Raw genomic sequence first — 15,938 nt, 5'->3', positions numbered from 1 at the left:
CATTTGGTAGGCTCTAAGCATTATTAATCACCTCGCTATTTTAAATTTCAACACCAATGCATGGCCTCATGATAAATCTTTTAAAAGTTATGTCTGAGCACTGGCTGGGAGATGGTGTCAAAGTGGTAATGTCACGAGTCATTCAACTTGTAGCCATAGTATTTATATGGCTAGCCCAGTAAAATGTGCATAATTCATTGAATGCTTTTATTTAAGTTCATTCTTTCATGGGATATGATCATTGCCTGCAATTAAAACCAGCATTTGGTGCCCATCCCTAAATTGCCCTTGAACCTTGTGGCTTGCTCAGCCATTTCAAAGTCAACCAGATTGCTGTGAATGCTCTGAGGATATATGTTCAAATCACCCTACATGTGACTCCAAATCCACAATGATCATATCCCATGAAAGAATGAACTTAAATAAAAGCATTCAATGAATTATGCACATTTTACTGGGCTAGCCATATAAATACTATGGCTACAAGAGCAGGTCAGAGGCTAGGAATCCTGCAGCAAGTAACTCACCTCCTGACTCCCCAAAGCCTGCCCACCATCTACAAGACACAAGTCAGGAGTTTGATGGAATACTCTCCACTTGCCTGGATGAGTGCAGCTCCAACAACACTCAAGAAGCTTGACACCATCCAGGACAAAGCAGCCCACTTGGTTGGCACCCCTTCCACAAACATTCAGTCCCTCCATCACTGATGCACAGTGTCAGCAGTGTGTACCATCTACAAGATGCACAGCAGAAACTCACCAAGGCTCCTTAGGCAGCACTGCTACCAACTAGAAGGACAAGCGCAGCAGATAGATGGGAACACCACCACCTGCAAGCTCCCCTCCAAGCCACTCACCATCTTGACTTGGAAATATATCACCATTTCTTTGCTGGGTCAAAATCCTGGAACTCCCTCCCTAACAGCACTGTGGATATACCTACACCACGTGGACTGCAGCAGTTCAAGAAGGCAGCTCACCACCACCTCTCAAGGGCATTTAGGGATGGGCAATAAATGCTGGCCTAACCAGTGACACCCACATCCTGTAAATGAATAATAATTAAAAAATCCTTCTTGGGATGTGGGTGTTGCTGGCAAAGCCAGCATTTATTGCCCACCCCTAGTTACCCTTGAGAAGCTGGTGGAGAGCCTTCTTCTTGAACTGCTTGCTATCAGGCAGGGAGTTCCAGGATTTTGACCTGGTGATAATTAAGGACCATATGTTTCCAAGTCAGGATGATGTGTGGCTTGGAGGGGAACCTGGAGATGGCAGTGTTCCCATGCTGAAAGAAGCTGGTACAATTTTGAACAAAATCTGATAAGTAGAACTGATTTGACTGGCACAGGATTAATTATGTTTTTTTTTATACATATCTATGGATAAACTTCAATAATGCTTGTCATCTTGAAATGTCAGATGCAAAATGGCCTGCCAACATTCCTCCTTCAACCGACACCATTAAAAAAACAGATCAACTGATTATCTGGTTAATTGCTTTTAGTTGGATGAAGTAGGTACAAAATGGCTGCAGTGGCACCTAGGTAACAGTCCCTACCAACTAAAATAATTCCACATAAGAACATCCTGTGTTAATCCAGGTATTTTAGACAGCTGTTGTCTTGTGCATAAAGCATGGAATTGGTCAAGCATCATAAAAATGGCACTCCCCCATTTAAATTAAACTACAAAGGAATTGCAGGGTGAAAAAAACCCAAGGCTCATAGAGTTCACCGCCTATCATCCTGGTAACTGTATGCTACAAAAATAATAACATTGTTGACTAATCATTGCAATCAATCTCAGTCAATTAGTCTACAACAGACCCTGAAATGATGTGACGAAAAGCGATGGAGAGCTCTGGGGACCATTGGCCCATTCTTCCTATGTCTTATGTAATTGAAATCTAGGCAATCTAAATCAACGAGAGCAGAGTGCTCTGACCAGAAGAACATTTATAAAACTAAGCCCCATTTCGACCACAAGTCTAAAATAATACTCACACAATAAGTAACAAAGGATATTGGGACTTATTTGAGAACGCTGCTGGCTTTATTATTTGCATTTTCAGTGCTGAAAAACAGTAAGATGCAGCTGCATTAATGTTAACAATGTCCATAACAATCAAAGAGTAAAACACTTCACCAGGACTAATACACCTTCAAAAACTACACGTACATCTCTTGGCATTTCAAACATTTCTGTGACATTAGTCAGGGAATAAGACAAGGAAGAAAACGATACAATTGTGAAAAGCTATTTTTATTTTAATTAGACTAGGTTTAAGCTAAGTAAGTCTACCTGTGATACCCTTTGAACAATCTGCCCTGGTATCTCCTTACTTTATAACACTCCTATGAAGTGTCTTGGGACATTTTTTTTTCTGTTGAAGGTGCTATATTAACACTTGTTTCTGTTATTTGTTATTGTGCTTGGTGTCTGCCAATATTTTACTTAAACCCAAGACCAATTTCTACCCATTGACTCAAATCACAAGATACATCCGCCTGACGAAGGATAGTTGGCCCATTGTAGCTCAAACATTACATTCTCCTATCAAAGTGTCCAACTGTTTCTTAAATGATTCCAGGATTTTTGCCTCCACTACTCTACTGAACCTTTAGCTTTTGTGTTGATGACTGTGTGTGAAAAAGAAGCTCCTGACATTGAGTCCTGGAGTTTGGATTTTCTCGGTTTGAATTTGAGCTCCATTGCTCAGTTGCCGTGGTTTGCTTTGAAATAATCTCCTGTATTTACTTATAAAGTCTGCCTTGTTTTCCTTCAATCATCCTGGTAGTTGCATGATGAAGTTGTTAATTAATTGTAGTGATCAATCTCTATCAATTAGTCTATAAAAGACCCACACATGACAATGAGAAGAACCCCAGTGGTGGAAACCAAAGGCCCAAAGTCACCGATTCCTTTCAAGCACGGTACACTTCCCACACATCAGTCTTAAATCACTTATATACTGTATCCTAAAGTGTCGTTTGCTGAAAGAAATCTATCTAATTTGTATTTCCAAACCTTTTGCTAGTTTCTCAAGCTATGTGAGGTCCGCTCTTCGCTACCTCCTTCTTTGCAAGGAAGAAAAACCCAGAAGGTTTTCCAGTCAAAACTCAGTCTTCCACTGCTGCTGCTGGTCAGTCTCAAGGCACTGGAGTCACTAACAGGTCCCTGTGCACCAGTGAACTGTCCTCCCGTGGCAACAGAAGGTCAGCTCACTGGAATTATTTTTTGGTGCTCTGGGTATGCTGCTTGAGGAGTGCACAGGGTTGGAATTCCGGGCACTGGGAACCTCAGCGAAGGGCTGCTGACTGCTATCGAGCAACTTTGCTAGCAGGGGAGCGAGGAAAACCAAGCAGTGGGGTTTTGGGGTTTGTGAGGGGATGGCAGGCAATGTGCAGCAGGATCATGGGAATCTCTTAGCAGCTGGCTCCTGCAACTCACGTACGCCTAACATATTTAGTGAATGAATAAAACCTTGACATTTATCTTCAACGGTTGGTTTTGACCACTCTCTAAAGAGGTATCAAAGCATTGACAAAGTGCTCCAGCCACAATGTGGAGTAGCTGTCTATTTTAAAAGAAAGCTGGTTTTCTTAATAAGCCCAGCATATGGGCCGAGGGAACATTTAAGTGCTGATCCACAATCAATATTATTTAATACTAGACACTGAATACTGGATATTACAAACACTGCATATCAAACTCATTTACATTGCAGAATCTCCCATGTATGTCTAAGAGAAGGTTTGATTAGCGTGAATAGTTGTTAATCCCAGTTGCACAATTTAGATCGCTAACCAGCTGGAGTGTTAAAAAGTCAATTTCCCTTGTTGCTTTGCAGTGACATAAATTGAAATGTAATAGGAAAACAGTTTACAATCGTAGGAAATCGATTAAATTGCAAATTAACACAAAAAAAACTTTACACCTAAAGGAAATGAATTAAATTGCCCAACAGACAATCCGCCAGTCTGAACATCCACCAGTCTGAAAAGCAGCCATTTACCATGGCTCATTGTTAATCTGTCCTTAAGCCAAACTTTTATTGCTGACACTGACCATCCTATTCCATTTGCCTCAATTTTGTTAACCAGCCTTTTATGTGGTACTTTTTCAAATGCTTTCTTAAAATCCAAATAGACAACACCCATTGCATTCAATTCATCAATCTTCTCTGTTCCCTTTAAAATATAAAACCTTTGATGTGAATATTTTGAATATTTGACTTTGTGTCAGTGAATAGTAAATGTAGTTTCTATTTCTAGGGATGGGCAATAAATGCTGGCCCAGCCAGCGAAGCCCACATCCCGTGAATGAATTAAGAAAAAATTAGATTTTTTTTTTACAAATCCAAGGAACTGAAAGAGGCAGCCAACAGGAGGAAAAGTTTTGACAGACAGCAATTCCCACAGGACAATATCAAATCCGTTGCCTGCAATATTTTATTCACTTTCCCAGAGTCCAGTTAGAAAAAAAAGCATTTGTGTCAAAAAGTGATGGAGGGATTGGGATCTTCCCATTTAAGGCACCCACGAAGCATAACAAAATGCAAAGGTCGACTCTCTTAATTATATCATAATGTAGGAATAGGAGTAGACTATTCAGTCCCTCAAACCTGTTCCGCCATTTAATTAGATCACAGCTGATCTGTATCTTAACTCAATTTATGTACTTTGATTCTGGAACCCTTAATGCCCTTGCTGAACAACAACATTTCACGTCTGAACTTCAACTGATCTCCAACATCCACAGCTGCTTTTGTGGGAGGAAGTTCCGCTAGGTGTTGTGTGAAGAAGTGCTTCCGACAAAACTGCTTCGAAAACATGATGAGGTAAGGTATCCCTTTGGAAAGGGTTCTGGGATGCCTTTGGGAAAGTTGAGGTACCCTTTAGGAGAGGTAAGGTACCCTTTGAGATTGTTAAAAGTGAACGCTTTTGTGTTCTCTTTCTATGCACAAACTCATTGGAAATGTCCAGCTGTGTCCAGGAACAATCCAGCTGCCAAGGAGATGTTAAGGAGCTGTCCAGCTGTCAAATTTGTCAAAGCTAGGTGAGTTAGCACGGAGGGGATAAGGGCAAAGGATGGTGGGAGTGCATGAGTTGGCATGAATCGGCACTAAGATGGCATTTGGGCATGGGGCAATGGGGGAGGGTAGAGGGGCATTAAATTGGCATGGGGTGTGAGGGGCCATAGGGGGTGGGTAAAGAGTATCTAAGTTGGCATGGGGTGTGGGGGCCATGATGGGGGTGTGGGTGGATGGCATGGGTTGGCATGGATTGGGAAAATGGAGTGTGTGGGAGGGGTGTTGTGGGGATGAGGGGTGCGGTCTGGAGGGATGCTTTTTGTTTTATTATTATGGTTGATTTATTTAAACACAGTGCTCGGGCACGGAGGTAGGCCTTATACCCAGCCCGCCTCTGCACTCGGCAGCCTGTGGATTCGTTCCTGGGTTGCCCACCCCAACTCCTGCTTCAGCCCACACTCCCCGAGCTGAAAATCCCACCTGTGGGGCCATTTTTAAAGGTCGGGCTCACCCAGCCGGGAAATGACCTGACTCTGCACTCCTGACCTGGGGCTGAATACCTGGGCCCACGTCCACTGTTCCCTGTCCTGCACGGAAGCCACACTGTGATTCTGGGTACACAGAATCAATGAGATTAGCGACAATTTGATTAGGAACAACCTTTGCAAGAATGTTTCCTGCTGTTGAAAGAATTGATATTCCACGGTGATTGTCGCAGATGGACTTGCTCCCTTTCCGTTTGTAGGGATGAGCTGTAGAGGCCTCCTCGTAGTCTTGGGCCACAGCACCCTGGTTCCAGAGTAGGCTGAAGATACTAGCTAGTTTCCTAACTTTGTGAGTCCCTCCATACTTGAATACTTCAGGAGGGATGCTGTCAGCTCCCCGTGACTTGCCCATAGAAAGCCGCTTTATGGCCTGAGAAGGATCGAGAGAAGCTCCTCCAGAGCGGGTGCTTTGGAAGTGACTCATTGCACACTACGGATTGTTGATTTAGGAGATTGCTGAAGTGTTCTGCCCAACGAAAGAGAATCTCATGCCTATTTGTTAGGAACCAATTGCCATCTGCTGAGAGGATGGGTGTCACACGGTTGGATTTGGTGCCACAGGCTGATCGCAGACCTTCATGTTTATCAGCAGCTGCCTGAAGCTCATCAGCCTTGTTTTCCCACACTTGCTTCTTCAACTCTCTTAGTTTGACCTGCAACATGTGTCTTGCACGATGGTGTCGAGCGTTCCTTGCTGGTGATTTATTGTCAGATATGCAAGATCGGTGAAAATCATGCACCCCGGCTAGAAGCTTGCCTATGTCATGGTCGTTGTTGTCCAACCATTTTGTTGTTTCCGTTTAATGAATCCATGGCTCTCAGATGCCGTGCTGTGAGTAACATCCTTTAATTCTTCCCAAAAATCTCCAATGGCAATATTATCCTCTGGGATGTCAGAAATTACTGTGGCTAGATTGTGTTCCAGTTCTTGTCTCTTGGCCATATCTTTAGGAACAGTTACATCAAGCTTCTTTTGTGGCTTGACTCTGTGCTGAAGATTTTATCTTTAAAGGCACAATGCTCCTGACAAGTTGATGCTCAGACTAACATTCTAAGGGAGCAGGCGGAGTGCATGTCCTTGAGACCTCTCTGTTGTACAATAATATAGTCCAACATGTGCCAGTGTTTGGATCTGTTGTTTTCAGTTTTTCTGCTTGTTGGAGGACTGTGTTTGGGAAGTTAGGTCAGACTCTCTGCATTTAGAGAGAAGGAGCTGGCCGTTGGAGTTTGCTCTGCCAATACCGTGCAGTCCTAGTACTCCACCATTGAATATGATCATGGCTGATCCTCTATTTCAACGCCATACTCCCGGCAATGGAAAGAATTGCAATGTCAGCCTGCTCAGTGGCTCATCTATGAGAAGGACAGCTCCAAAGTCAAACCCGCATCCTTTCAGTTCAGAATCACAGAATTGTTACGATGGAGGACGAGGCCATTCAGCCCATTGTGTCAGTACCAACTCTCCAAATGAGCATTATGACCTAGTGCCATTCTCCTGCCTTTTCCCCATACCCCTACACATTGTTCCAATTAAATAATCATTTTATGCCCTCTTGAATGCCTCGATTAAACCTGCCTCCACCACACTTCCAGGCAGTGCATTCCAGACCCAAACCAGTCGCTGTGTGAAAAAGTTTTTTCTCACATCAGATTTACTTTTTTTCAAATCACTTTAAATCTGTGCCCTCTCATTCTTGATCCTTTTATGAGCAGGAACGGTTTCTCCCTATCTACTCTGTCCAGCCCCTTCATGATTTTGAACATCTCTATTAAATATCCTTAGCCTTCTCCTCTCCGAGGGGGAAAAGTCCCAACCTCTCCAATCTATCTTCATAGCTAAAGTTTATCATCTGTATAACCATTTTTGTAAACCTCTTCTGCACTCTCTCCAATGTGTTCACATCCTTCTTATAATGTGGCATCCAGAACACAATATTCCAGCTGAGGTCTAACTAGTGTCCTATACAAATTCAGCATAATCTCTTTGCTCTTGTACTCTTTGCCCCTATTAATAAAGCCTAGGATACTGTGTGCTTTATTAACTGCTCCCTCCACCTGTCTTGACACCTTTACTGACTTATGCACATATACACACAGATCCCTCTGCTCCTGCACAACCTTTAGAGTTGTACCCCTTATTTTGTATTGTCTCTCCATGTTCTTCCTACCAAAATGAATCACCTCACACTTCTCTGCATTGAACTTCATCCCCCACCTACACTTGTGGCACACAATTGCATCAGTATATTATTAGCTGCCTCGGACAATGGAGTGGGAGAGACTCTGCACATACCCCATCCACTTAAATATACTCAACGTGCATGCAGTTCATCAAGTCATCAACCAGAACATCAGAGCCCTGTGGTGATGTGCAAGCGACAATGGCAACAGGTTGAAGATGCTACTGGCAGTCTTCAGTTATAATCCTGCCCAAGGGCGGCCTCGAGTGATGTTTGCTCATTTTATATATATGTAAATATATATATATATAAATATAACATATATATGTTAGTTAAACAACAGGCATTTTATTGGGCAATGTTCATTTTACCTCCAGTGGCAAACAGAAACCTAAGTTTGTAAAATGCAATAAAAAACCCTTGTAAAATGGATACCTTCAGGATTAAAATGATATTGGTAGGCGGAATCATTCCTATTGCTGATGATCCGAATGTGCAGATACTTACTGTAATCCTTTATCAGAATGTCCTTGTATTCTATTTTGGGCATTTGCATGCTCTCTGTGGCATTTTGAACCTTGTCGTTTTTCTCCAGCTCATAACATTTTTCTAAAAGGGGAAAAGAAAGAGCGAATTAGATCTTAACATAGCTTTTTGCCTAATTCGGCTGACACTGCACTATTGGAGTGTAATCACGCTGTGTAATGTTACTGTCCAACACATTCCTATGACATTTCTTGTACAGTGCCATTGTAATGGGGGCGCTGATTAATTTGCATCATCTTTAACTCATTTCTTGGCTGCACTTAGTGCAGTCTTTTTCAAGCTTTCTTTTTTTTTTGTTAAGGGCCTCCATAATATATTGTGAAAATCTGTGGAAACCCAACTCTCTCTCCCCCCCTCCCCTCCATATACATTATAAAACAGAAGTGAAAACAAACTAGGACACTATTGAACAAGTGAATGAAGATGCAAATTTTTTAATGATTATTTTTCATCAAATGTAAAACCAATATATCTTAAAATTGAAAAAATTGGTACAATTTTCAAACAACCTGAAAATTGCAGGAACCCTTTCGGGATGATCGCGGAACCTTTGGGTTCTGGGGAACCTTGGGTGAAAAACACTGACTTAGCGACTAAACTTCAAAAGCACATCATTGGCTGTAAAGTGCTTTGCAACGTCCTGAGGTTATGAAAGACGCTTTATAAATGCAAGTCTTTCTTTCTTTCTATGGTTAGGATATGTGGTCTGGCAGGCACTACCAACATGCTAAATGGGATAGACTTGAAACAGATCCAGCAATTCATGACTGGACATCCATGAGGCGCTGTGGGTCATCAGCAGTAGCAGGATTGTACTCGAACACAATCTGTAACTTGATGGTCCGGCATATCCCCTGATCTACCATTACCACCAAGCCAGGGGATCAACCCTAGTTCACTGAAGAGTGCAGGAGGGCATGCCAGAGTCAGCACCAGGCATACTTAAAAATGAGGTGTCAACCTGGTGAAGCTACAACACAGGACTACTTAGGTGCCAAATGGCATAAGCAGCAAGTGATAGACAGAGCTAAGCGATTCCACAATCAACGGATCAGATCTAAGCTCTGCAGTCCTGCCACATCCAGTCGTGAATGGCGGTGGACAATTAAACAACTCACAGGAGGCAGAGGCTTCACAAATATCCCCATCCTCAATGATGGAGGAGCCCAGCACATCTGTGCAAAAGATAAGGCTGAAGCATTTGCAACAATCTTCAAGCAGAAGTGCCGAGTGGATAGTAATGATTGTTAATTAAACCATTTCTGACTGTTATGGGGCTCATGTGACTATATAGACCAATAGCCCTTAGTGTGGGGAATCTTGGGGGTGGAGTTTTTGGTCTTGGAACAAGCATGTAACCCCCTCTGAAGTCTGTTAATAAAATTCACTGTTTCTTAAAAGAAACCCACCCTGCACTCTCCAAGTTTATTACAAATGGCGACGAGGATAAAAAGTGCCAATGCAGCACCTCGCCTCGCAACTGAGTATTTCAATATTTTAGGGGACGGAAAGAAGCATACTCACCAGCAATGCCTCTCTTTGGCCGAATTGACCTGTACGACTCATCCATCGAGGACTGGAGTCAATACGTAGAACCATTAAGTTTCTACTTTGTAGCCAACGAAATAACGGTGGAGGAGAAACAGAAGGGAATTCTCCTAGGAATCTGCGGGAGCAAATCCTATCAACTAATCTGTAGCTTGACGGCTCCGACCATGCCAAATTCCAGATCCTTCACCAAGCTAGTGGACCTCGTGAAAGGACATTTGCAGCCTAAATCTTCAGTGATCATGCAAAGATTCAACTTTAACTCTCGAGTAAGGGTCAATCGCAATGTACATCGTGAAGTTAAAATAGTTAACGGAGCACTGTGGGTGTACCTACACCACATGGATTGCAGCAGTTCAAGAAGGCAACTCACCACTACCTTCTCAAGGGCAACCAGGGATGGGCAATAAAAGCTGGCCCAGCCAGAGAAGATGAGGCCCCGTGAATGAATAAAAAAGAACTGTGACTTCGGTGATACTTTAACGACATGTTGCAAGATCATTTGGTTTGCGGCATAAACGACAACACCATTCAGTGCTGTTTGCTTGCAGAAGTTGAGATGGACCTGAAACACACCATGGAGATAGCGCTGACAATGGAGAGCACTGAGAGGGATTCGCAGGCTCTGCAGAGTGTGCAACATGAAAATCAAAGGTCTAGAAGCTAAAATATTCATGGACCCTGAAGCAACAGGTTTTTTAAGGCAAGACCTGTGCCTTATGCTCTGAGAGAAAAGGTAAATATGGAATTATGCCATTTGGAGAAGTTAGGAATAATACCACCAGTCCAATTTTCAGAATGGGCAGCACCCATAGTCCCTGTGCTGAAACTGGGCCAAACCATTCACAACTGTAGAGATTAACAAGGCTGCAAAATTAGACAAATACCCAATCCCAAGGATTGAAGATCTCTATGCTAAATTCGCAGGAGGACGATCCTACTAAACTGGACATGAGTCATGAGTATCAACAACTCGAGTTGGACAACACATCAAGAAGTTATGTCACCATAAACATGCACAAGGGCCTGTACCAATATACACGCCTACCCATCAGTGTGTCCTGTGCCTGTGTGCTTTTCCAGAGAACCATGAAAAGCTTCCTACAAGGACTTCCCCGAGTTATAGTGTACCTGGACGATGTCTTAATCACAGGACCCACAGAAGTGGAGCATGTGTCAAACCTGGAAGAGGGTCTGAAGAGATTTTTGGAGGCTGGCATCCGTTTAAAGCAAAGGAAGTTATGTATCTGGGTCATCGAGTTGATGCCCAAGGGTTGCATCCATTAGAGGCAAAAGTCAGGGCAATCAAGGAAGCACCCTCTCCTATTAATGTCACAGAGCTAAAGTCTTTCTTGGGCATGGTAAACTATTATGGTCAATTTTTGCCTAATCTGTCTCCAGTGTTAGCTCCATTGCATTTATTATTGAAGAAGAACCACAGATGGTCCTGGAAGACACAACTCTCCACTGTTTGGAGTCATACCTAGGACAAAGGAAGATGGTTGTGATTGTTGGAGGTCAGTCATCTCAGCTCCAGGACATCACTGCAGGAGTTCCTCAGGGTAGTGTCCTTGGCCCAACCATCTTCAGCTGTCTCATCAATGATCTTCCTTCCATCATAAGGTCAGACGTGGGGATGTTTGCTGATGATTGCACAATGTTCAGCGCCATTCGCGATTCCTCAGGTACTGAAACACTCCATGTCCAAATTCAGGAAGACCTGGACAATATCCAGGCTTGGGCTGACAAATGGCAAGTACAAGTGTCAGGCAATGACCATCTCCAACAAGAGAGAATCCAATCATCACCCCTTGATGTTCAATGGCATTGCCATCACTGAATCTCCCACTATCAACATTATGGAGGTTACCATTGACCAGAAACTGAACTGGACTAGCCATATAAATACTGTAGCTACAAGAGCAGGTCAGAGGCTAGGAATCCTGTGACAAGTAATTCACCTCCTGACTCCCCAAAGCCTGTCCACCATCTACAAGGCACAAGTCAGGAGTGTGATGGAATATTCCCCACTTGCCTGGATAAGTGCAGCTCCCACAACACTCAAGAAGCTTTACACCATCCAGGACAAAGCAGCCCACTTGATTGGCACCACACCCACAAACATTCACTCCCTCCACCACCGACGCACAGTGGCAGCAGTGTGTACCGTCTATAAGATGCACTGCAGGAGTTCATCAAAGTTCCTTCGACAGCACCTTCCAAACCCACGGCCACCACCATCTAGAAGGACAAGGGCAGCAGACAGATGGGAACACCACCACCTGGAAGTTCCCCTTCAAGTCACTCACCATCCTGACTTGGAAATATATTGCTGTTCCTTCACTGTCGCTGGGACAAAATCCTGGAACTCCCTTCCTAACAGCACTGTGGGTGTACCTACACCACATGGACTGCAGCGGTTCAAGAAGGCAGCCCACCACCACCTTCTCAAGGGCAACTTGGGGTGGGCAATAAACGCTGGCCCAGCCAGCGAAGCCAACATCCCGTGAATTAATTTTAAAAAAATCTTTTTGATAGAGCTGATGCACACTATGGAAAATGCCATTTCACTCCACTTCATCCAACCCACTCTTGAGCTTCTCCTGTGTATGCATGGTGCACTTTCTAGGAGAGTCAACTGACGGGTTTGCATATCTCTGAGGTGTAGTACAGCATCACCTCTGAAATTTCCTATAGGCATCGAATCTGTCTAGGTATATCTGTTATAGGTCATGGACTGCCTTAATGGGATTATTTTTGGCCTCTTCTGCCATGATTGGCGCATTGGTGATCTTGTATGTGGTCATAATGTTGAGTTCCACACATGCTGGTAACCTTAATACTGCTGCTTCGCTCGTGTCTACCCAGTAGAATACATCTGGTTTCCATGCAGACTTGCCATAGCTGCACTGCAATGTCAATGTACCAATGCAATGAATGGGTGACCCATTTTATTCAGCTCGGATCACTGACTTCCAAAGGTCCATATATATATATGCTTCAGGATTTTGACTGGTAAGGCGTTTGCGCTCGCCCTTTGCTGAATTTGATGTTGAGCGTGTGTTTGCTGCTTTTCTTTGGGCATATCATGCTGATAGCAGCAAAAGCCTCTAACTGTTTGACTTCATCCACACGTTGGGCCACATTCACAATGTTGAAAGCCTATTCACTTTCTAGTTGGAGATTTCGCCACTCTGAATCTTCAGCCTGGATTGTCTGGCCGCTAACCTCGCGTATGTGCTTGCGTTTATGTGGATCTCTGGCACACTCCCTGTTGTTGCTGCCAGTAGGCTGCACATACTTTTTGTATGATCATTTCTTATTGTCCTTTGGTCACACCCCTGGAACCATTTTAAGAGGGTATGCCCTCTTACATTGCATACCTTGCAAAGGTCTTGAAACACAGGAGGGTTTCGTGGTGGGTGGGCTTCCCAAACAGCTTGCTTGCTTTCTGCCTCCTGGCGACTGAGCCAATACTGGCCGCTGCACCCAATGCTTGCAGATAGTGTTGTCCAGCCACATTGGTTTCATACTTTCTGCCATCTTTTAGTGATGTGTCAATACTGTGACCTTTCTTTTTCTCCAAAAACTCTTTTCAGAAGGCTTCGGTTGGCGTTGAAGTTATGACCGGCTTCACCATCCATTCAGACAGTTCAGCTTCTGAAACACTGCAGCTTTTGCCCTCATCATGGCACCTGCTGGTGAACTGATCAGTTGATTCCTGTGGTTGTTGTCTGTAAGCCATTAGCTCCAATCAGTGAATACTGAAGTTCACCTTTACACGAAGCTGATCCTCCAGCATGATAAACAGTTCAACAGCATCCTTCTGATCATCCTCAGACAGGCCCAAAGTGTTGCCTCTGTGCAACCCCTCACTTCCAATGACCATCTTTATTTTCACCACTGGTTCATCCAGTTCTGTGATGGATGAAGCGAAAAAGCAAAGTTCCATCCCTCGTTTAGAAAGCTTAAATTCGGATAGGATATCCGTAACCTTCCAACTGATGCTGGTAATTTTGGTGGTCATCTTTATGATGTTCTCTGTCTTTCACCGACACTCCCAATTTATAGGGTTTCGAACCTCTCTCCTCCATGGAGAGATTCAATGCAGCTGCTGGTTTTTAAATTCTCTCCCTTTTTTCTTTCGGCTGCAGTTCAGGTTTTCGCCACATTCATCCCAGTGGCACTGTTTACCCGTTTCTTTTGCATGGGATTGGCACCAAGCGTTAAATGCCTACGGGACTGTCAGCAGGGATACCTGCCCCGCTGACATTTTCGGTGGTAGGACGGGAATCCTTTATTCGACAGCTAACATCCTTGCTTCAAACACCAGGTGCGAGCAACTCTCAGATTTCTCCATCAGCAAGATTGACATATCTGTTGCATTCTTCTTATCCCCTATCCCAAACCCTGCAAGATTGACACTTAAACCAATCCCGAACCCCTCTGTCCCATTTTCCGCTCTGCCCTCTCCAAGTGAATCGCATCGCTGAGACATTTTAGCATGTTAAAAGGGCTAAATAAATGCAAGCTGTTTGTATCAGTGCACGACGATGATTTGCATGGGATCGTGGGAATGTTTTGTGGTGGAGGTTGCTGGTCCCTTCTGACTCGACAGGACCAGCTGCACGTTTGATTGAAGGACGAACGTCAGGAAACATAGCGTTAAGAGTAAGGATAACGATCTCTGAAGGCGGAGGGGCATGTTAGTGGGGTGGTGAAAAAGGCATATGGGACACTTGCCTTTATCAATCGAGGCATAGATTACAAAAGTAGGGAGGTCATGTTGGAGTTGTACAGAACCTTAGTGAGGCCACAGCTGGAGTACTGTGTACAACTCTGGTCGCCACATTATAGGAAGGATGTGATTGCACTGGAGGGAGTGCAGAGGAGATTCACCAGGATGTTGCCTGGGATGAAACATTTAAGTTATGAAGAGAGGTTGGATAGACTTGGGTTGTTTTTGTTGGAGCAGAGAAGACTGAGGGGCGACCTGATCGAGGTGTACAAGATTACGAAGGACATGGACAGGGTGGATAGGGAGCAGTTGTTCCCCTTAGTTGAAGGGTCAATCACAAGGGGGCATAAGTTCAAGGTGAGGGGCAGGAGGTTTAGGGAGGATGTGAGGAAAAACTTTTTTACCCAGAGGGTGGTGACGGTCTGGAATGCACTGCCTGTGAGGGTGGTGGAGACGGGTTGCCTCACATCCTTTAAAAAGTACCTGGATGAGCACTTGGCACGCCATAACATTCAAGGCTTTGGGCCAAGTGCTGGTAAATGGGATTAGGTAAGTAGGTCAGGTGTTTCTCACGTGTCGGTGCAGACTCGATGGGCCGAAGGGCCTCTTCTGCACTGTGATTCTGTGGACGATGTCAAAGGGCCTGAGACCTTCAGTAAAATGTCAGGAATTCTGTAAAATAATTGAGTTGAAGTATTTGAGAGAAATATTTCACAAAGACAAGTTCATGCATTAGCATGAAGTTAAATGTTCATTTAAGGTAAACATCGAGAGAGAAACATTTAATTGGACAGAGTGTACAAGGGCAATGATAGAAATCTCTAGAGACAATTAAATTCAAGGAGATCACAAACCAGCATTCCTCTGTGCTTTCAAATTTTCACTGCTATCAAATTTTGATGCTTTATTCTGCTCAAAAATTTATAAAGAAGAAAAGAAAATGCTTGAAAGGTTAACCTGATTTCTCCATTAAAATAACTGTGAAGGGAAATGCTCCAGTGCATTGACGAGCAAGGATGTAAATTAGGAATTAAAATTTCAGGTGAGAGTCTGTTTTTGAGGATTGCAAACATGGGTAGAAATCCTTTACTGGTCTGAGGAGCCTGAAGCCATTGAGGATTCCCCTTCTTAACTGCTGTTGAAAAACAAGGGGTGGATTTTCATCTGGCAATCACTTCTGAAACCAGACTTCGAAAAGATGGGGTGGAGATGCCCAGTGCTACCTTGCTGCTCTGACCTGAATTGCCATTGCTGGGACTGCTGCAGACAGCTCATTCCTCAACCCACCCCATCTGCTGCCCCCTTGCCGATATATTGAGAGTGACAGATTGGGCGGGGGGGGGGGGG

The 15,938-nt window shown here is 43.9% G+C and overlaps 1 protein-coding gene across 1 annotated transcript in view; it reads right to left on the bottom strand.

Annotated features, from left to right (window-relative positions):
- dpp6a (dipeptidyl-peptidase 6a) overlaps window positions 1–15,938 on the bottom strand; it is an 848,482-nt gene that overhangs the window by 35,674 nt on the left and 796,870 nt on the right. Inside the window, exons 18-19 of the mRNA XM_078537068.1 lie at window positions 8,267–8,368; window positions 2,006–2,075 (exon numbers count right to left, since the gene is read on the bottom strand). Of these exons, the coding sequence (XP_078393194.1) occupies window positions 2,006–2,075; window positions 8,267–8,368 (172 nt within the window). The remainder of the gene's footprint in view (window positions 1–2,005; window positions 2,076–8,266; window positions 8,369–15,938) is intronic.

This window comes from Cetorhinus maximus, chromosome 3, assembly GCF_964194155.1.
Source record: "Cetorhinus maximus chromosome 3, sCetMax3.hap1.1, whole genome shotgun sequence".
NCBI classification, from domain to species: Eukaryota; Metazoa; Chordata; class Chondrichthyes; order Lamniformes; family Cetorhinidae; genus Cetorhinus; species Cetorhinus maximus.
This window is presented reverse-complemented; position numbering and strand designations above follow the sequence as displayed.